The sequence below is a fragment of the Notamacropus eugenii genome, chromosome 3 (genome assembly GCF_028372415.1).
Source record: "Notamacropus eugenii isolate mMacEug1 chromosome 3, mMacEug1.pri_v2, whole genome shotgun sequence".
Lineage (NCBI taxonomy): Eukaryota > Metazoa > Chordata > Mammalia > Diprotodontia > Macropodidae > Notamacropus > Notamacropus eugenii.
In genome coordinates this window covers 348,086,213-348,102,542 of record NC_092874.1, presented here as the reverse complement: position 1 = coordinate 348,102,542, position 16,330 = coordinate 348,086,213, and the positions used below count along the sequence as shown (strand labels likewise).

Here is a 16,330-nt window from a genome sequence, read left to right as displayed (position 1 = left end):
AAGGATTTTCTTCAATCTTTGCAAATGAAAATAGTAAAAATGCGTGTTTCAAAAGCTACTTTTCTAAAATTTTAGTGTTTGTGAGAGAAAGAAGAATTTAAAATAAAACAATGAAGTGTCTTTATGTTCAGTTGACTGTGCTCATTCTAATTTGAAATAGTGCTGGTAAATTTTTTTCCTTTTAATTCCAAAGAAGGAAAATATAACTTATGAGTAGAATTGTAGGCTTGGGCCAAGGGCATATAATTGACCAGTTTTGTCAGTAGGTATTTATATTGCTTAAAATGAAGGGAAAATTATCCCTGTATTTAAAATTGAAAATTAAGTAGAAAAACCATAGAAAATACAAATAGGATGTAAAATCCTATTATAAAGCACTTCATTCACTCGTATATTCTATTGATTTGTATTTTATATCAATTTGCATTTGATAGTGTATATCAGTGTATGTACTTGTATGCAAAGTAATTACAATTCATCTTTTTGTAACAATAACAAAAAAAATTATTGAATGACTTCTATATACCAGACACTGTGCTAAGTACAGTGCAAAGAAAGGCAGAACTCTTAAGTAGCTCACAACATGTAGGAGACAACATGCAAATAAGATACATAGGATAATGGAGAAAGTTGCAGTGGGGAGGCACTAGCATTAAAGGGAATCAGAAAAGATTTCTTATAGATGTTGGAATTTTAGCTAGAACTTCAAGGAAGCCTAGAAGCAGACACAGGAGAGAGAGAATTCCAAGCTTGAGAAGTAACCAGTGAAATGCATAGTCAGGATGTGAAAGATCCTTTTCAATCAGCCAGCTAGCATTTATTAAGTGCCTACTGTTTCAGGCACTATCCTAAATTGTGACGATACAGAGAAAGGCAAAAAAACAGTCCCTGCATTCAAGCAAGTCATGGTGTCATAGGAGTGACAATTTAGAAACAGTTATCTATAAAGTTTCGGGATAAGTTGGAAATCATTAACAAAAAGAAGACACCAGCATCAAAGGTTCCCATAGAAGGTGGAGTGTTATCTGAGACTTGAAAAAAGGCAGGGGAGGTAAGAGGCAGTGATGAAAAAGGAGAGCATTCTAGGCATGGAAGACAGGGAGAATGTTTGGAATAGGGGAGTGAAGTCTCTTGTTCAAAGAATGATATGAAAGCTGGTGTCACTGGATCACAGAATATGTGTAGGGGCCTAAAGTATCAGAAAACTAGACATGGAGGAGCAAGCTAAATCTAGCAGTTAATAGGAGAACAATGGAATTTATTGAGTAGGGAGGTTATATTGGTCAGACCTGCATTTTTAGGAAGATCATTTCCACAGCCAAGTGAAGAAAACTTTAGCAGAGAGAGCCTTGAAGTAGAGAAAGCATCCAGAAAGCTCTTACAATCATTTTGGCATGAGGAGACGAGTTCCTCCATCAGATTGATTGCAGTGTCAGAAGAGAGAAGGGAGTTTATTTGAAAGATGCTGTAAAGGTAGAATCGGTAGAACTTGACTGATCAAATATGGGATGTGAGAGAGTGAGGAGTTGAAGGTGACATTTAGGTTGTGAATCTAGGTAACTGGGAGGATAATGGTATCCTTTCTAGTAACAGGGACGTTTGGAAAAAGGGAGAGGTTGTGGAGAAAGAAAATGAGTTGAGTTTGGGACATGCTGAGTTTAAGATGTGCATGAGACATCCATTCTGAAATGCCTGGTAGGCAGTGGGAGATGCACGGCTGGTAGTCCAGAGAGTTTTTGTTGTTCAGTCATTTCATTCGCATCCAACTCTTTAGGAGCCAACGATGCTGGGGTGGTTTGTGTTTTCCTTCTCCAGCTCATTTTACAGAGGAGCTGAGGCAAACAGGATGAAGTGACTTGCCCTGAGTCACACGGCCAGTAAGTGCCTGAGGCTGGATTTGAACTCAACTAATCCTGACTCCAGGTCTACCTAACTGCCCTAAGAGAGACTTGGAGCTGGATAAGTAAATGAGTCATCTGCATAGAAATGATCATTGAGATTATGGGATTTAATGAGATCGTCAAGTGAAACAGTACATAGGGGAGAATGTCCGGGACAGATCCCTCTGGAAAATGTATGGCTAATGGGTACAATTTGGTTAAGGCCAGGAAAAGAGAAGGACCAGTCATTTAGGTAGGAAAGAACCAGGACAGCAATTTTTTGAAAACCTAGAGAGAAGAGTATATCAAGGAGAGAAGGATGATTGGTAGCGTCAAAGCCTACAGAGAAGTAAAAAAGAATCAAGACTGAGAGATGGCCGTTAGGTTTGGCAGTTAAGAGATGGCTCGTTGTTTTGGAAAGACCAGTTTTAGTCAAATTATGGGATCAGAAACCAGACTGTAGATGGATAAGAGTGAGAAGAAAGGAAGGGGATGCATCAGTTATAGATGGGCTCCTCAAGGAACTTAGCCATGAAAGGGAGGAGAAATATAGGAGGATGGTAGGATGGCTGGAGCAAACGAGGTGGGTTTTTTTGTTCTTTGAGGATGTGGGAGAGGTGAGTGTGTTTGCAGGGAGCAGAGAAGACAGATTGAATATTAGTGAGAGGGTGGGAAGGATAGAAGGGGCAGTCTGCTAAAGAAGTAGGGATTGAGTAGGATCATCTGAGGGTTATTTTATGTGAGATAGGAGTGAGAGAGGAGATAGTGGGGGAAGGCATCTGAGCTGTGAGATGAGGAAGAGGGAACAAGACGGAGTTCTCTGAATGGGCTCAATTTTTTCAATGAATTTTGAGGTAAGGGTCTCAACTGAGAGGATGAGGGGTATAGTTTGAGGAGGGATGAAAAGGTTTTTGAGAAAGGCCCTATGGTGAGTTGAATAGTGAGTTGATTAGGGAGTCATAAAAGGATGGCCTTGTTGCAGTGAGTACCCAAATGAGATTATATAACAAGGTAGTATTCCATCATGATTTTCTCCAGTTCAGTTCAGCAGGTTTGAAGACAGTGGCTGGTGAAATTAATCCAAGATTGAGACAAGTGGGCAAGGGTCTTGAAAAAAGACAACAGAATTGAACTGGTTTTCCAAGGGGTTCAGGTAAGGCAAGAAGGAGAATGTAACTGAAGCAAGAGGATGACCTAGGAGAAAGTGAGCAGTAGAGAGATGGAAGTTACCTGTACTCAGGTGTATTAATAGTGTTCTGAATGTTTTCTGGCAGTCTTCTGGCTAGTTTTTGAATTGAGAACAGTTAGGAAAAAATGAGGAGTCATGAAAAAGTAGCATAAAGCCATTAAAACAAACACCTCTCCAACTCACAATCACTATGGAAACTCCTTTTTATTAACTAAAGTGATGCAATTTGCTTTATGTTATTAGATTTTTTGGGGGCTTAAAGTGATTATTGAAACTCATTTGAGCCAAATGTCACTTAATTTTTCACTAATAATTGTTGGGAGTATATTTTGATAAACTTGACCATTAAAAGAAAAGAACTATAAAATGGTAAGGACATTTTTATAAGAGCTTGTCAGTAATATTCTGTTTTTTTTCTTTCAGCTTCTTCCAGGTCATTTTCTTCAGCTAGCACACCCTCCATGCAATCGATCCCACCACAGACATTCTCCACACCTGTGCCATCACTCACTCCCATGAAGAATTCAGCCTCTTTGCCTTTTGTGCCGTCTTCAGCAGTTTCTGCCATCTCACCTTCTGTCTCTGCTTCCCCACTTCCTGTCTGCTCAGTCCCATCCACGGCTACAGCCTTCAGTAGTAACGTTCCCTCCCCATTTCCGTATTTTCCTTCAAGCACTGCTTCCAGCACTGTTATTTCCCCTCCTCCTACGGGTCCTCCAATATCAGGATTTTCTCTTGATTCAGTCTATGACATCACAAGGGGTCATGCAGGAAGAACTCCCCAGACACCTTTGATGCCATCATTTTCTGTATCTCCTGTTACAGGTAACTCTTCAGCAAGCATTTTCCTAAAATATATTCCTCAGTACTTTGGTTCTAGTAGTACATGACCTTATGTGCACTTGCTGGTGAAGTTCAATGAACGTCTTAGTAATGTAACGTATTTTTGAATTGCAGTTTGAAGCCTTAAAAATTTGGCTCAGAATTCTATGATACACTTCTGTTCTTGGCATCAGGGGAACACTTCTCTGGATGAATTGAAGAAGTTTCTAAAGGTCCATTTAAATAACTATAGGGCCCAGCAAGTTTTGTGTTTCAAAGGAGTAGATGTTCAACCAGCTCTCTGCAAAAGGAAAGCTTTTGCATGCCAGTAGTGGTGATGGACAGTGGCTTTCCTTGCTTCAAATTTATTTGTTTTCCTAGAGAACAGTTTGGGGAACAAATACAACTCTTTTACTCTTGGACAGTTAGCATTTTCAACTTCCTGCTGCTTACCCTTTCCATTGGGAAAGACTGGTTATGTATGTTGATGTGTTCTTATTTCTATTTTATCAGGTTCTAGCTAGCATGCTTTTCTTGCAATAGTTTATCATAAGGCATGAATATTATATTAGACCTATCGACATATAAATCTTAAATTTGAACTAGATGATATATCTCTGCCAAAACCCTACTTTGATATCTCATTGTGGCATTGAACTCTATATTGGTTTTTGATGACCTGCTTGTTTTCCAAGGACTGCTTTATTCATTAGTAGATTGGTCATAAGATAATGACCTTTTACCTAGAAAGTTTTGAAGAGCATTTACTGAGGTAGAGAAGACTTGAACTCTGCATTACTGGAGGCAGTGCTCACATTGATTGAAGCAAGTATGTATTACACAGTACTTGTTATATTTACCCTTATATATTGTGGTGTAATATGTAAGTATACGTTATTTTTATATGTGTAAGGGACTAGTGCTCAAGATTTCAGTAATATACATAAGTATATTTTCAAGCTCAGTTTAAAGCTGTTTAGATCAGTTGAGTATACAGATATTGTCCATGCAGCGCAGGTGAGTAGTAAAAGAAGGAGGCTTCCCTTTAAATAAAAAGTAAATTGTTTTTCACAAGAACAAATCTGAAATTCTCAAATGCAAAATTTGGTAGAAAGTGAAAAAGAAGGGGTGAGTTCTTCTCAAAACTTTTGTGAGGTTGCATTACTTGCAGACAGGAGCTTAAGAACATTGTCCTGATTAGCCTCACGTAGGCAGTAGGTAGTCCCCAAGAGAAGAGCAGTTTGAGATGTATATCAGCAGGTAAGTCTATCTAGTTTGGGAAACCCAAAACACAAGCTTTGGATGAACCCAAAACAAGAATTGGGTAGGATTTAAGGTTACAACCTTCTGGCTTCCCTGGGACCTCTTTGTGGTCAGCCTGACCTCAGCGGTAAAGTTTTTGGTTTAGGTAATTTTCTGACCACATAAGGCTAGTAAGGCTAGTAAGACAGTATTAACAGATGATAAAAAAATAACCCACAGAGTACTGATGAAATTTTTGCTTGGTTACTTAGAATTTAAAACTGAGATTGTTTAATATTATTAAAGATATATAATAACTGAGTGACTAATCTCAGTTCTCACAGAAAAATCAAATGAATGTATTTTTAAAATATATTTATTTAGGTATGTTGCCAGCTCCTATTTCTCAACAAGCCAGTTTGACAACTGTGCCACAGGGAACTGGAAGTGGCTCAGCTATCACTTTTCCAGAGGAGCATGAAGACCCTAGACTGGCACGGGTGCAGAATGAATCATCTGCTGGTGGTATCTGGGGGTTTATCAAGGTAAAGTATTTTTTTTTTTTTTTTGTCTTCCATGAAGGAGAAAACAAGGTAAAGAAGTTGTGCTTTTGTTTCACTGAAATAGAATTGGGATACATTAAAAAAAAATTTTTTTTAAATAAGCTCAAACTTAAAAATTTTAAATTGAATAAAAATTCATTAAAATGCTTGCTGTTGAGAAAGTCTGAATATATTTTACCTTTAAGATACATTAAGGTTTAGTGATCATTACAGAAAAATTATAACATCTGTTATCTTTTAGGAGTGTTTTATTAATGGCTAAATGGATTAATAGTAGATTAATTGTTTCCAATTTATTGAAGTTTCCTGAAGATCTGCTGTGGATTTGTAAACAACGAAGTAATGATCCTTCTCTCCAGTTGGAATCAGTGCTAAGTCTGTCTAAAAGAGATTTCTTTTTTAAAGAATTTTTTTAAAGAAAAAAAATGATTACTTTCAGATCTTTGATTCATTTGTATAGAAATTTGTTAGCAAATATATATGACACCTGCTCATATGCATACATATGTATATGAAATAAAGACCATATCCTGTAGCTCATCAAATTAGTGTACACAAAACCAGTCTCACGGTAGTACACTGTTTGAAGAAGTTAAAGGATAAGATGATTTCACCGAAGTTCTATAATTCTGCCAGTGAATAAATATGGGTAAGGACGAAGAATCTAAGTGAAAGAGAAACTTCTGAAGCAGTGTTCTGTATGTATATGTATTATATAATAGAGGCAGGAGAGTTTCATACCTGTCTTTTTGACCATGGAGAAGTCACTTCATATTTCAGTGCCCACCCCATGCTCTCTGTCACAGTAAGTTACAGATGAGTTGATCATCTGCTTGGATGTGATAGAGGGAGTTTTTACATCAGGAGTTGTTTATTTATGCCAATAAAACCACTGATCCAGACCTTAGAAAACAACGTAAAGAAACTAGTTCTGTGGTACACATTTTTATCATATAACCACACGTACCAATTCCTCACTGTGTTTGAATGCTGAATTATTAAGGAAATGCAGGCGCAGAGTAATGACTTACTCTACCCATGTATTCAATACTAACTCATAGGATGAATAATACTCCTTGTCTAGAGCTGTCATCACATGACCAGAAACTGTGGATACTATTTTGTGTCAATCTAGATCAGATAAGTAGTTAAATCAAACAGTACACCAGCACCAGCAGAAACAGTTTGAGGCCATGTGGGACAAAGGGAATAACATTCTTATTGCCTATGCACACATACACACACACACACACACACACACACAAAGATTAATGATGATGAGATAGGTGCTATTATTTTTTTCCAATTTTTTTCAAGTACCTGTAAAATATTTTTATCATTTTTTTTAGAATTTGAGCTCTAAATTCCCTCCCCCTCTCTCCCCATTCTCCTCAGTGAGAAGGCAGGCTGTTTGATATAGGATATACATATGCAGTCATGTTGTGAAAGAAAACAGGTCCTCAAGAAAACTGCAAGAAAAATAAAGTTAAAAAAGTATTGTTTGCTCTGCATTCAGCTTCCATCAGTTCTTTCTTTGGAAGCAGATGAGGCCTTTGGAGTTCATGTACACCGTTGTATTGCTAGGAGAAGCTGAGGCATTCACAGCTGGTCATCATACAGTATTATTCCCATTTTACAAGTGAGGGAATTGAGATTGACAAGTTGAAGTTACTTGCCCAAGGTCTCATAGCTAGTCAGTGCTGAGGCAGAATTTGAACTCAGATCTTCTTGACTTTAAGTTTAGCAGTCTATCTGCTGTGTAATAACCTAAATGCCTCTCTGTGTGTGTGTGTGTGTGTATGTGACTGATGTATATGGGGCATATGTCTGAGAGAGAATATATGGTATATTTTAAAAATTCTGAACTAAGCAAAGACCAAATAACACTGGTATTTCCATGTTAATAATAGAAAAGACAATAGTACATGAGACTAATAATTTCTATAGGTTTATTTTTATATATAAAATTAATTTAACATGGAATTCTCACATCTGCCTTACTTGTCTATGATTTTTCTAATCGTCCCTCTTCTGTGCTTTAAAAATGTTTCAGTGATGCCCTTCTCTTTTTGGGGAGGAGGGGGAGGAAATACTCTATCCCTAAACTCCCTCTATCCCCCAAGTTCCCCTCATAACACATATGTGGGCAAGCAAAACAAAATGCTACTTTATGTCTGAAAATGTATGTCTCATCTTGCATCTTGAATCTATCATCTTTTTAGAAGATGGATAGCACGCTTCTTCACTCATCTGCAGTCATGGATGGTCGTTGCATTGTACACAGTCTTAAGTTTTTCAAAACTCTTCAGGTTCTTATCATATAGAATGTTTTTTGGTCCTTTATACTCTATTCTGCATAAATCCATAAAAATCTTTCCAAGTGTTCCTGAAACTGTGTACCTTTCATAATTTCTTATGGTACAATAATGTCCCATCACGTTCATATTCCATAATTTGGTCAACTGTTTTACCTTACTTTACAGTTCTCTGCTATGACTAAAAGAACTTTTGTGGGCCCCTTTTCTCTTCTTTGATTTCTTTAGGGTTATAGTTGGCCTGGTTTTTAAATGGAGAATGTACTTCCTTGTGAAAAAGTGCAGTTTCTGAATCTAGTTTAAATTATAATTTTTATATTTAGAAGTAAGCTCAGAATGGGTAAGAAAATAAAACAGACTTAATATCAGCATGGTTTCTCTCATATAAAGGCTATCAGTCTGGAAGTAGGTTTTCTTAACTGAAGTACGAAAGTATTTCAAGATTCATGAAATACCCTATCTTTAATTCTAAAGATATCATTGTTACTGCAAAGATAAGTTTAACTTTAACCTGCTTTCATGGATATGGAATCTTGAAGGTTTTTGCAGTAGATAAAAAAGTGTAATAAGAAGAAGGTGCTGAAGGGACTGAAAGGGTGATTCAGATTTATTGTTGGAATGAGTGTCCATATGTTAAGAGTCTATAACAACAAAATGTTTGTAGAAGATCATATGCTTAATGTAAATGTAACTTGTATTTACTTATTTATTTCTGTGATGCAGGGTGTGGCTGGGAATCCCATGGTGAAATCCGTGCTTGATAAAACCAAACACTCAGTAGAAAGCATGATTACTACGCTGGACCCAGGCATGGCTCCGTACATCAGTACGTAACTGAATCAGACTGCCGACTGCTAACATGGATGCTTTTGTAAAATTTAAATGGGTCATACACTGTCTTGTAATCTAATAATTGTGTGGAAGCATATACCTGCAAGGAAACTTAGAGGAAGAGTTAAAACATTAGTTAAATGTTTTTATTGTAGACATTTATTATAAAAAAATACTTTGGTCACATATTTTACTGTGAAATTACTTTTATTTAGTGTATATATAGATATAGATATCATATATATATATTTGAAGTAAGAGTTTCACAAAGTATATTTTATTTGCAGAGTCAGCATAGTAAAGTTAATTGGATTTGGAGTTGGAAAAACTTGTACTCAAACACTGCCTCTAATACATGCTCTCTCACCTTGGGCAAAGAATTTAACTTCTTAGTCACCTGACTAGGTTTATTGGTAGAAAGAAGACCAATTTTGAAGTGTTTAGTCATCAGACCTGTTTGAAAATGTAGAATTAGAAAAATATTCAGATGACTCTTTCAGAAACTGTCATATAGAAACAAGTTTAATACCAGGTGCTGAGTCTAATATACTCTTGTTGAAATTCTCAAAGGAAATCCTAGAAAGTGCTAGAATGACCTCATGCTAGTATAATGTTTTATATTAACTTACCACTTAGGACAGATTGGTCAAAGTTACATATTATAATGTTAAATTGTAACAGTGCCCTAGGATGGGGTAAAGATACTGCATCAAGATTCATACGTTAGTTTTATGAGAATAAGCAAAATGCAATGTTATATAAAAAATGTTAGTGTCTTCTCTTATCTAATATATGCTAGAATTTCCATGTAGGCTGTTTTGCTTTTTCTATCCAGTAACATAAGAATAATATGCCAGCAGTTTTTTTTTCCTTTCTTGGAAATTGCACTCTTATTTCTGCTGTTTGTTAGAAGTCAGGGAAGATGTGCTACAGCAGAGTTTATGTCCCCTTTATAGCAGTATCCAGATTAGTTTGAGGGTAAGCAGGGAGAAGGATAAATGGAGTTAATGCTTGTAGTGATTTTGGTAGCAGTTATTTAAAATAGAGGGAATAAAACCTTTGGCAACAGAATGAGTTCTGGTTATAATGTAATTATATTAATTGTGGTCTATTGGAACTGACTTTCTGCAGATAGTACAGAAGAATCTGGTATGTTTAGAGTCAGACAGATGAGGGCCTTAAGTGGCTTTCTTCTTTCATGAAATTGGATAGTAATGATTCTTTAAACTTTTTATCCTCTCAGTCAGAGTAATTTAGACAGGCTTTGAATCTTTGTTCCATGTTAATTCTTACAGTAAAGCAGAAGCACATGATTGCAGTTGTACAAGAAATAGATATTATGCACTTGGGGGCATAAGAATGTACAGCATTCAGAATCATAAACTTAGAAGGGCTCAGAGCAGATCATCTGATTAAAGTTCAGTCTCAATAAAAGTTTTAGCTGTTTGTAATAGTTCCATTTTTTTCTTGCCCCTGCAAGTCTCTGTGTAACATGGAGAGTGAAAATACTATCGAATCTTCAGAGCTTTGTAAATTGTCTTTACAATGTGTCGTATGAAATGAATGCCTCTGTCACTGTCAATTGGCAGAGTGATATCAAAAAAGGAATAAATTCCTTTAAAAGTATTTTAATAACTGGGACATCATTCACTTTCCTATAATGGAATGCTTAATTCCATCCTGAATATAAAGAATTTGAAGTATATATTCAAAATAGTATCATTTGGGCATTTAATTAATGTGTGTATTTACAAAAGGTTCCCATGGTGAGATTAACTGCTTGCTTTACCCTTTCAGGGTTTTAAAATTTTTATGTGTCTGACCAGTAGCATAGTTTAAGCAGAACTATTGAGCTACAGAAGGAAATTTGTATCAAACAAATGTCTTCCAAATCTTTTTTAAAAAATGTCCTTCTCTTTTCAGTCATTTTTATGCTTTTTCATAGTTCAAGTAAATAAAATATGGCTCTTGAGGGGAAGATAGGGCAAAAAAAGTTTTGAAATTAATATAAATCCTTGGAGTTACATGAACCAGTTTATTGGATGAAGTTGATTGACCATCTTTTGATGGTTTGATTGCCTTACTTTGGCTTTGATGAGCATAAGGATTAAGTTTTGATGCATGCTGTAATTAAGAAAAACCTGATTTTTTTACAAGAAAATTATTTCACCCCTTTATTTTCATCACTGGATTTATAAATATATAATGAAACTGAAGATTATAACCTTTTGAGAGAGAAATAAACCAGTAAAAGAAAAAAACAGAAAAGTTTGTTTTATGAGTCTAAAAGTTATATGTGTGTGTGTGTGTGTGTGTATATTATATATACACACACACACATATACACATCAGCTTATTCATTGAGATTCCAGGTCATTTAAGAGATAAAATAGCAATTCAGACATTCACCTGGAACTGACTTCAGATTTTCTCAGCATTCCAGCTGAGGAGAACTAATATACAAATATACTTGTATTTAATAGGCTTAATTTATCAGCATAAGCCTTTTTTTCAGAAATAAAATGATAAGTAATAGATTAATATTTATAATTGGAAGAGATTTCACTTCACACAGCAAATTGTAAAGCAAAATTAAGTATCTTTCAAGTTAAAATGAATCCTCACAAGAATGGGAATTATTTTATATTTGTAGCATAGCATATGATAATCGTTAAATGTCCATCTTTATTGTCCATGAAGTTTATACAAAAGTCTTCCTAAAGCTTGAAGCTAAATTTTTCTTTCTTTCTAAATTTCTGATTCTCTCAAATGTACTACACACCTTCTTTTGTTACACATTAAACTAAAAATAATGACTATAGATGAACAATTTTTAAATTGCATTGTGGGGTTTTACACAGAAAACAATGGGGAAATTAATTTTTTTAAACAGGCTACATAACATTTAAAGATATACCAAATTCATAATTCACATTTTAAATTGTAAATGATACTAGTGGGATTATGTCAGGTTGCTGGTATAGAATTTTGACATAGATCCTCTACGGGTTGCTTATAAAATGGTGTAGGTCGGACTAAAAAGCTTGAAAAATAATATCTCCAACTGCTATTGATTTTTCTTGGTATGTGTAGATAATAATAGTTGGGGATACAGTGAAGTTATTGTTCATAGATAAAATTACCAGTATTTTACTTTAAGATCTTTGATCTTTAATTTACCTGGTTATTCCTTAAAACTTCAAGATTTAGTCTCTCATAGAAATTTTCTCATGCTTCTGTCAGTCCCCGGTTTTAGAACCTTGGAGCTCAAGTGGGCTTTTCAAAAGAGTAATTTTATCAAAGCCAAAGCTACTTTGTACTGGTCACTGTTTAGAAAGATCATCATGCATGAGGTGATTCCGCCCTCCATAAACTGCTTTGCTTCATTAGGGAGGTACATACACTAGGCTGGGATACTTTTTCTAGGACCAGCACCTTACAAACTCTAAGTCTGTGTGAACTGAGAATTATAATGGGGACCCAGGTCAAGGAATAGAAGGAGTAGGGAGCCACTTATATTGCCTGCGACTGTGACTGTCTGAGAATGCTCAGAAGGAAAAGGGCTGAGGCAGCCAAGGTGGCACAGAACAGCTAGAGTCAGGAAGACTGGAGTTCAGATCTGGCCTTAGGTACTGTTAGCGGTGTGACCCTGATAGAGTCACCTAACTGCTGTCTGCCTTAGTTTCCTCATTTGCAAAATGGAGATAATAATAGCACTTGCCCCTCAGGGCTGTTGTGAAGATGAAATGTGATCTCTGTTAAGCGTTTGGCAAACCTTAAATCACTATATTATCATCATCTTCATGATCCTTCATCTAGAAATACTTGGTTCCAGATCAGGGCTGGGAAATCTGCAGCCTTCAGGCCACACGTGACCCTCTAGGTCCTCCGGTGCAGCCCTTGGACTGAATCCAAACTTCACAGAACAGATCCCCTTAATCAAAGGATTTGTTCTATAAAACTTGGACTCAGTCAAAAAGCCACACTCGAGGACTTCTAGAAGGCCACATGTGGTCTTGAGGCCACAGGTTCCTCACCTCTATTCTAGACTCTCATAAAATTTAAGAGAATTGGGGGAAGAAAAATTTCTTCCCAATACCTCCTTGCATTCAACATTCAGATTAGTCATAAGCTCTATTAAAAACAATGTTTTATTGAAACATATAAAATTAGAAACAAATTCAACCAGCTGTTTAGAGGACAGGTGTCCCGCAGAGATCCTGCTGTATGACCAAGTATCCCAACTTAACACAAGGAGTCTGGGTTTTATAAAACTTTTATTGAAATCCTAATGAGTCCTAGAAATTAATTCATGAAATTAGTTCATGCTAGACAGAAGATGTAAAATACTATATAAATGCCAGATGCTATCTGGATGAAAATGATGATTTCATTGCTATGGGGAAACTCCCTCTACTGATGCAGATTGATCCCTACTCTGCAACTCATAGCCTTAGTTACTTGGAGCACTTGAGAGGTTCAGTTACTTGCTCCATGTCACCCAGTGGGACATGTGTCAAAGGTAAGACTTAAACCCTGACTTTAAGACTGTATCTACTACGCTACACTAACAAGAGTAGATGCTACATGCAAAAGACGAACCCAAGATGATTTTAAAATTGGATATTAAATCATTTTCCCTTGGATATTGATGTTAGCTCAATTAACTGACTATTGAGAAATATCATTAGTAAAATTTTGATAGCCTAGGCTTTTTTGATATTTATCCCCAGGAACATTATTTTCCAAGCAAGTTAATGAGGCATTCTTATTTTAGTTGTAATACTAGCAAATTCATAGAGCTGGTCCTGGTACCTTGGAAGTGTCTAAACTGGATTTTTACTTGACCATAAAGAAGTACTGATTTCTTGAGGTCCTGAGTATTCTTTTATTCCAGGGTCTCAGTAATCCCATGGTGGTCTGATCCAGGCTAAAATCTAATTGCTGTTCTGCCTTGTCTGAGCTCTGCAAGTTCCTGACATGGTTTGGGTCTGAACATGAGCAGACAGCTGCTGGGCTCAACATCTAACAGCAGGTTGGAAGGCTTTGTTGGTTCAGAGGGACAGAACTGCGATTCCTCTTTGTTTTGGGGTTGCTTCCTGATGAATCCTCCGATTCTAGATGAAATGCTAGACTTGAGACCCTGCTCAGCATTTGGAGTCTGAGCCATGCTGCTGTTGGCTTCTAAATGTCCTCCTTTCTTGGAGCACTGCCCAGGGTCTCCTCACTTGGATAGCCACAACCATGCAGGGCCCCTTCTCAGTCCATCCTGGATCTGGGACTGGGACTGGGTAGTAAGTGACAAAGCTGCCAGCTGGCAACTGTCGCCATTGCAGTGCCCCAGAACGGGACTTGAAATCTAATGAGGAAAGACAACGTACAGGAAAGAGGGGAGGAGAAGTTAGCGAGCGGGAGACGTAATGGAGAGATGGCTGATCTCTCCTTAAATGGTAGTTATCAGAGGAGAGAAACGTTCTAACAGTAAAAATGACAAGAGTTGACAATTGATTGGCTGTATGGGGTGATGGAGAGTAAGGAGTTAAAGATGGTGCCAGGGTTTTGGAGCTAAGGCAGTGAAATCTGAGGTGCAGATCGCAGTCCATCCATTCCTGCTTAGCCTGTCCGACCTACTTTTGCCCCATTCAGTTAAATCTGAAGAGGAGAGGAGACTAAAGAGTAGAAAATGATTATGACTTTACCTAACTTTGACTTTGATTTCTGTTTTGACCTGGATCTTCGTTTTCTTGGTTTCTGGTAGAATCTGCAGGGGAACTGGATATTGTGGTGACCTCAAACAAAGAGGTCAAAATTGCTGCTGTCCGAGACGCCTTCCAGGAAGTCTTTGGTTTAGCTGTGGTTACAGGAGAAGCTGGCCAGTCTAACATTGCGCCACAACCCGTAGGCTATGCTGCTGGACTAAAAGTGAGTGAGTGTGGGTTATTTTCTTCTGGTAATTGTGCTAATTCTAGTACCAGTATATGGAAACTTCAAGTTACGGATTTTTTGTCTCTTTACACCAGGTTTTTTTTTTTTTTTTTTTTGCTCCTCTAATAAAATTCAAGTTGTAAGTCTTAGGAAAGGAAGTTGAAGTTATATATTAAATGTCTATAAGGTATTTAATAAATATTCTTATTTTGATGATTCCATTAGATTTACATGCCTTATATGTAAGATGTGACTTTAAAATTGAACAGTTTTAACATTGTCAATCTTAGGAATATATTATGGAGGGAGTTAAAAATCAGAGATGAAATTACAGTAACAAATGTTGGTAATATTTATAGTTTTAGTGATAATAGTAGATCAAAGAGAATTGGAAATATTGAAAGATTATGACATATATTGTCTCGGTCAACAAAGGGGCAGCAAACATTAAACAAGACAGGAGAGTCAGTTCTACCAACATTTATTAAATGTCTTTTGTGTCCAAAACAATAAGCTTGTTGGGAGAATCCAAAGTTTAGAACGAGACTTGATTCTTTTATTGGAGTTTAGGTAGATAAGTCAGAAGTCATATCAAAGGCATTCCAGAAAGCTGAATAACAAACCTCTACCTGAGTTTTGAAGCAGATATGAAGGTGAAAGTCTTTGTGAAAAGGGAGTGGAGGGTAGATATTAGGGAATGCTTCAGGGAAGCAGTGGCATTTTACCTGAGCTTTAAATGAGGAGTGAGAGTAAAATAGAGATATTTTTGGTAAAGGGAAGAGTGTGAACAACGACACAGAAGCAGAAAATAAAGTTGACAGCGTCCAGTTTGGCTGGCATGAAAAGGGTGAAAGGGTATGAAGTAAGGCAGGAAAAGTAAGATAACACTGGGTTGTACATTAACTTGAATGCCAGATAAAAGCATTTAAAGAATTTCAGTTTTATTTCATAGGCAATAGGGCACCACTTAGGATTTAAAATTTTTTTCAAACACGAAAAAAATGAAGTGAAAAATATTATGCTTCGATCTCCATTCAGACTCCATCACTGCTTTCTTTGGAGGTAGATAACTTTTTTTTCACAAGTCCTTTGGAGTTGTCTCATGTCATTGTCTTGCTGAGAATGGCGTAGTCTCTCACAGTTGTTCCAGTGTTCTGTTTGCTCATCTCACTTGGCATCAGTTCATGTGTGCCTTGCCAGGTTTTTCTGAAATTGTCCTGCTTGTCATTTCTTGTGGCACAATACTATTGCATAATAAACATACACCACAATTTGTGGGGCCATTCTCCAGCTGATGGGCATCCCCTCAGTTTGCAGTCCTTTGCCACCACCAATGGAGCTCCTTAAACATTTTTGTACGAATAGGTCCTTTTCCCCTCTTTTTTTTTTAAGTCTCTTTGGGATACTGACCTAGTATTGATGGATCACAGGGTGTGTTTTCTCTTTCCTGTTTACCCTTTTATGCTTCTCTTGAATTTTGTGTTTGATCAGGAATGCTTAAAAGTCTTCTGTTTCGTTAAAAACCCTCTTTTCCTCTAAGGGATTATACTTGATCGGTAATCC

The 16,330-nt window shown here is 36.7% G+C and overlaps 1 protein-coding gene across 5 annotated transcripts in view; it reads left to right on the top strand.

Annotated features, from left to right (window-relative positions):
- Positions 1 to 16,330, top strand: part of PRRC1 (proline rich coiled-coil 1) — a 31,425-nt gene that overhangs the window by 6,737 nt on the left and 8,358 nt on the right. For all 5 annotated transcript variants that reach the window (XR_011964432.1, XM_072597207.1, XM_072597209.1 and 2 more), the window contains 4 exons: positions 3,493 to 3,894; positions 5,518 to 5,678; positions 8,735 to 8,837; positions 14,601 to 14,764. Coding sequence is in view for 4 of the 5 variants with exons in the window: in XM_072597207.1 (XP_072453308.1) it covers positions 3,493 to 3,894; positions 5,518 to 5,678; positions 8,735 to 8,837; positions 14,601 to 14,764 (830 nt within the window). In the remaining variant the exon portion in view is untranslated. The remainder of the gene's footprint in view (positions 1 to 3,492; positions 3,895 to 5,517; positions 5,679 to 8,734; positions 8,838 to 14,600; positions 14,765 to 16,330) is intronic.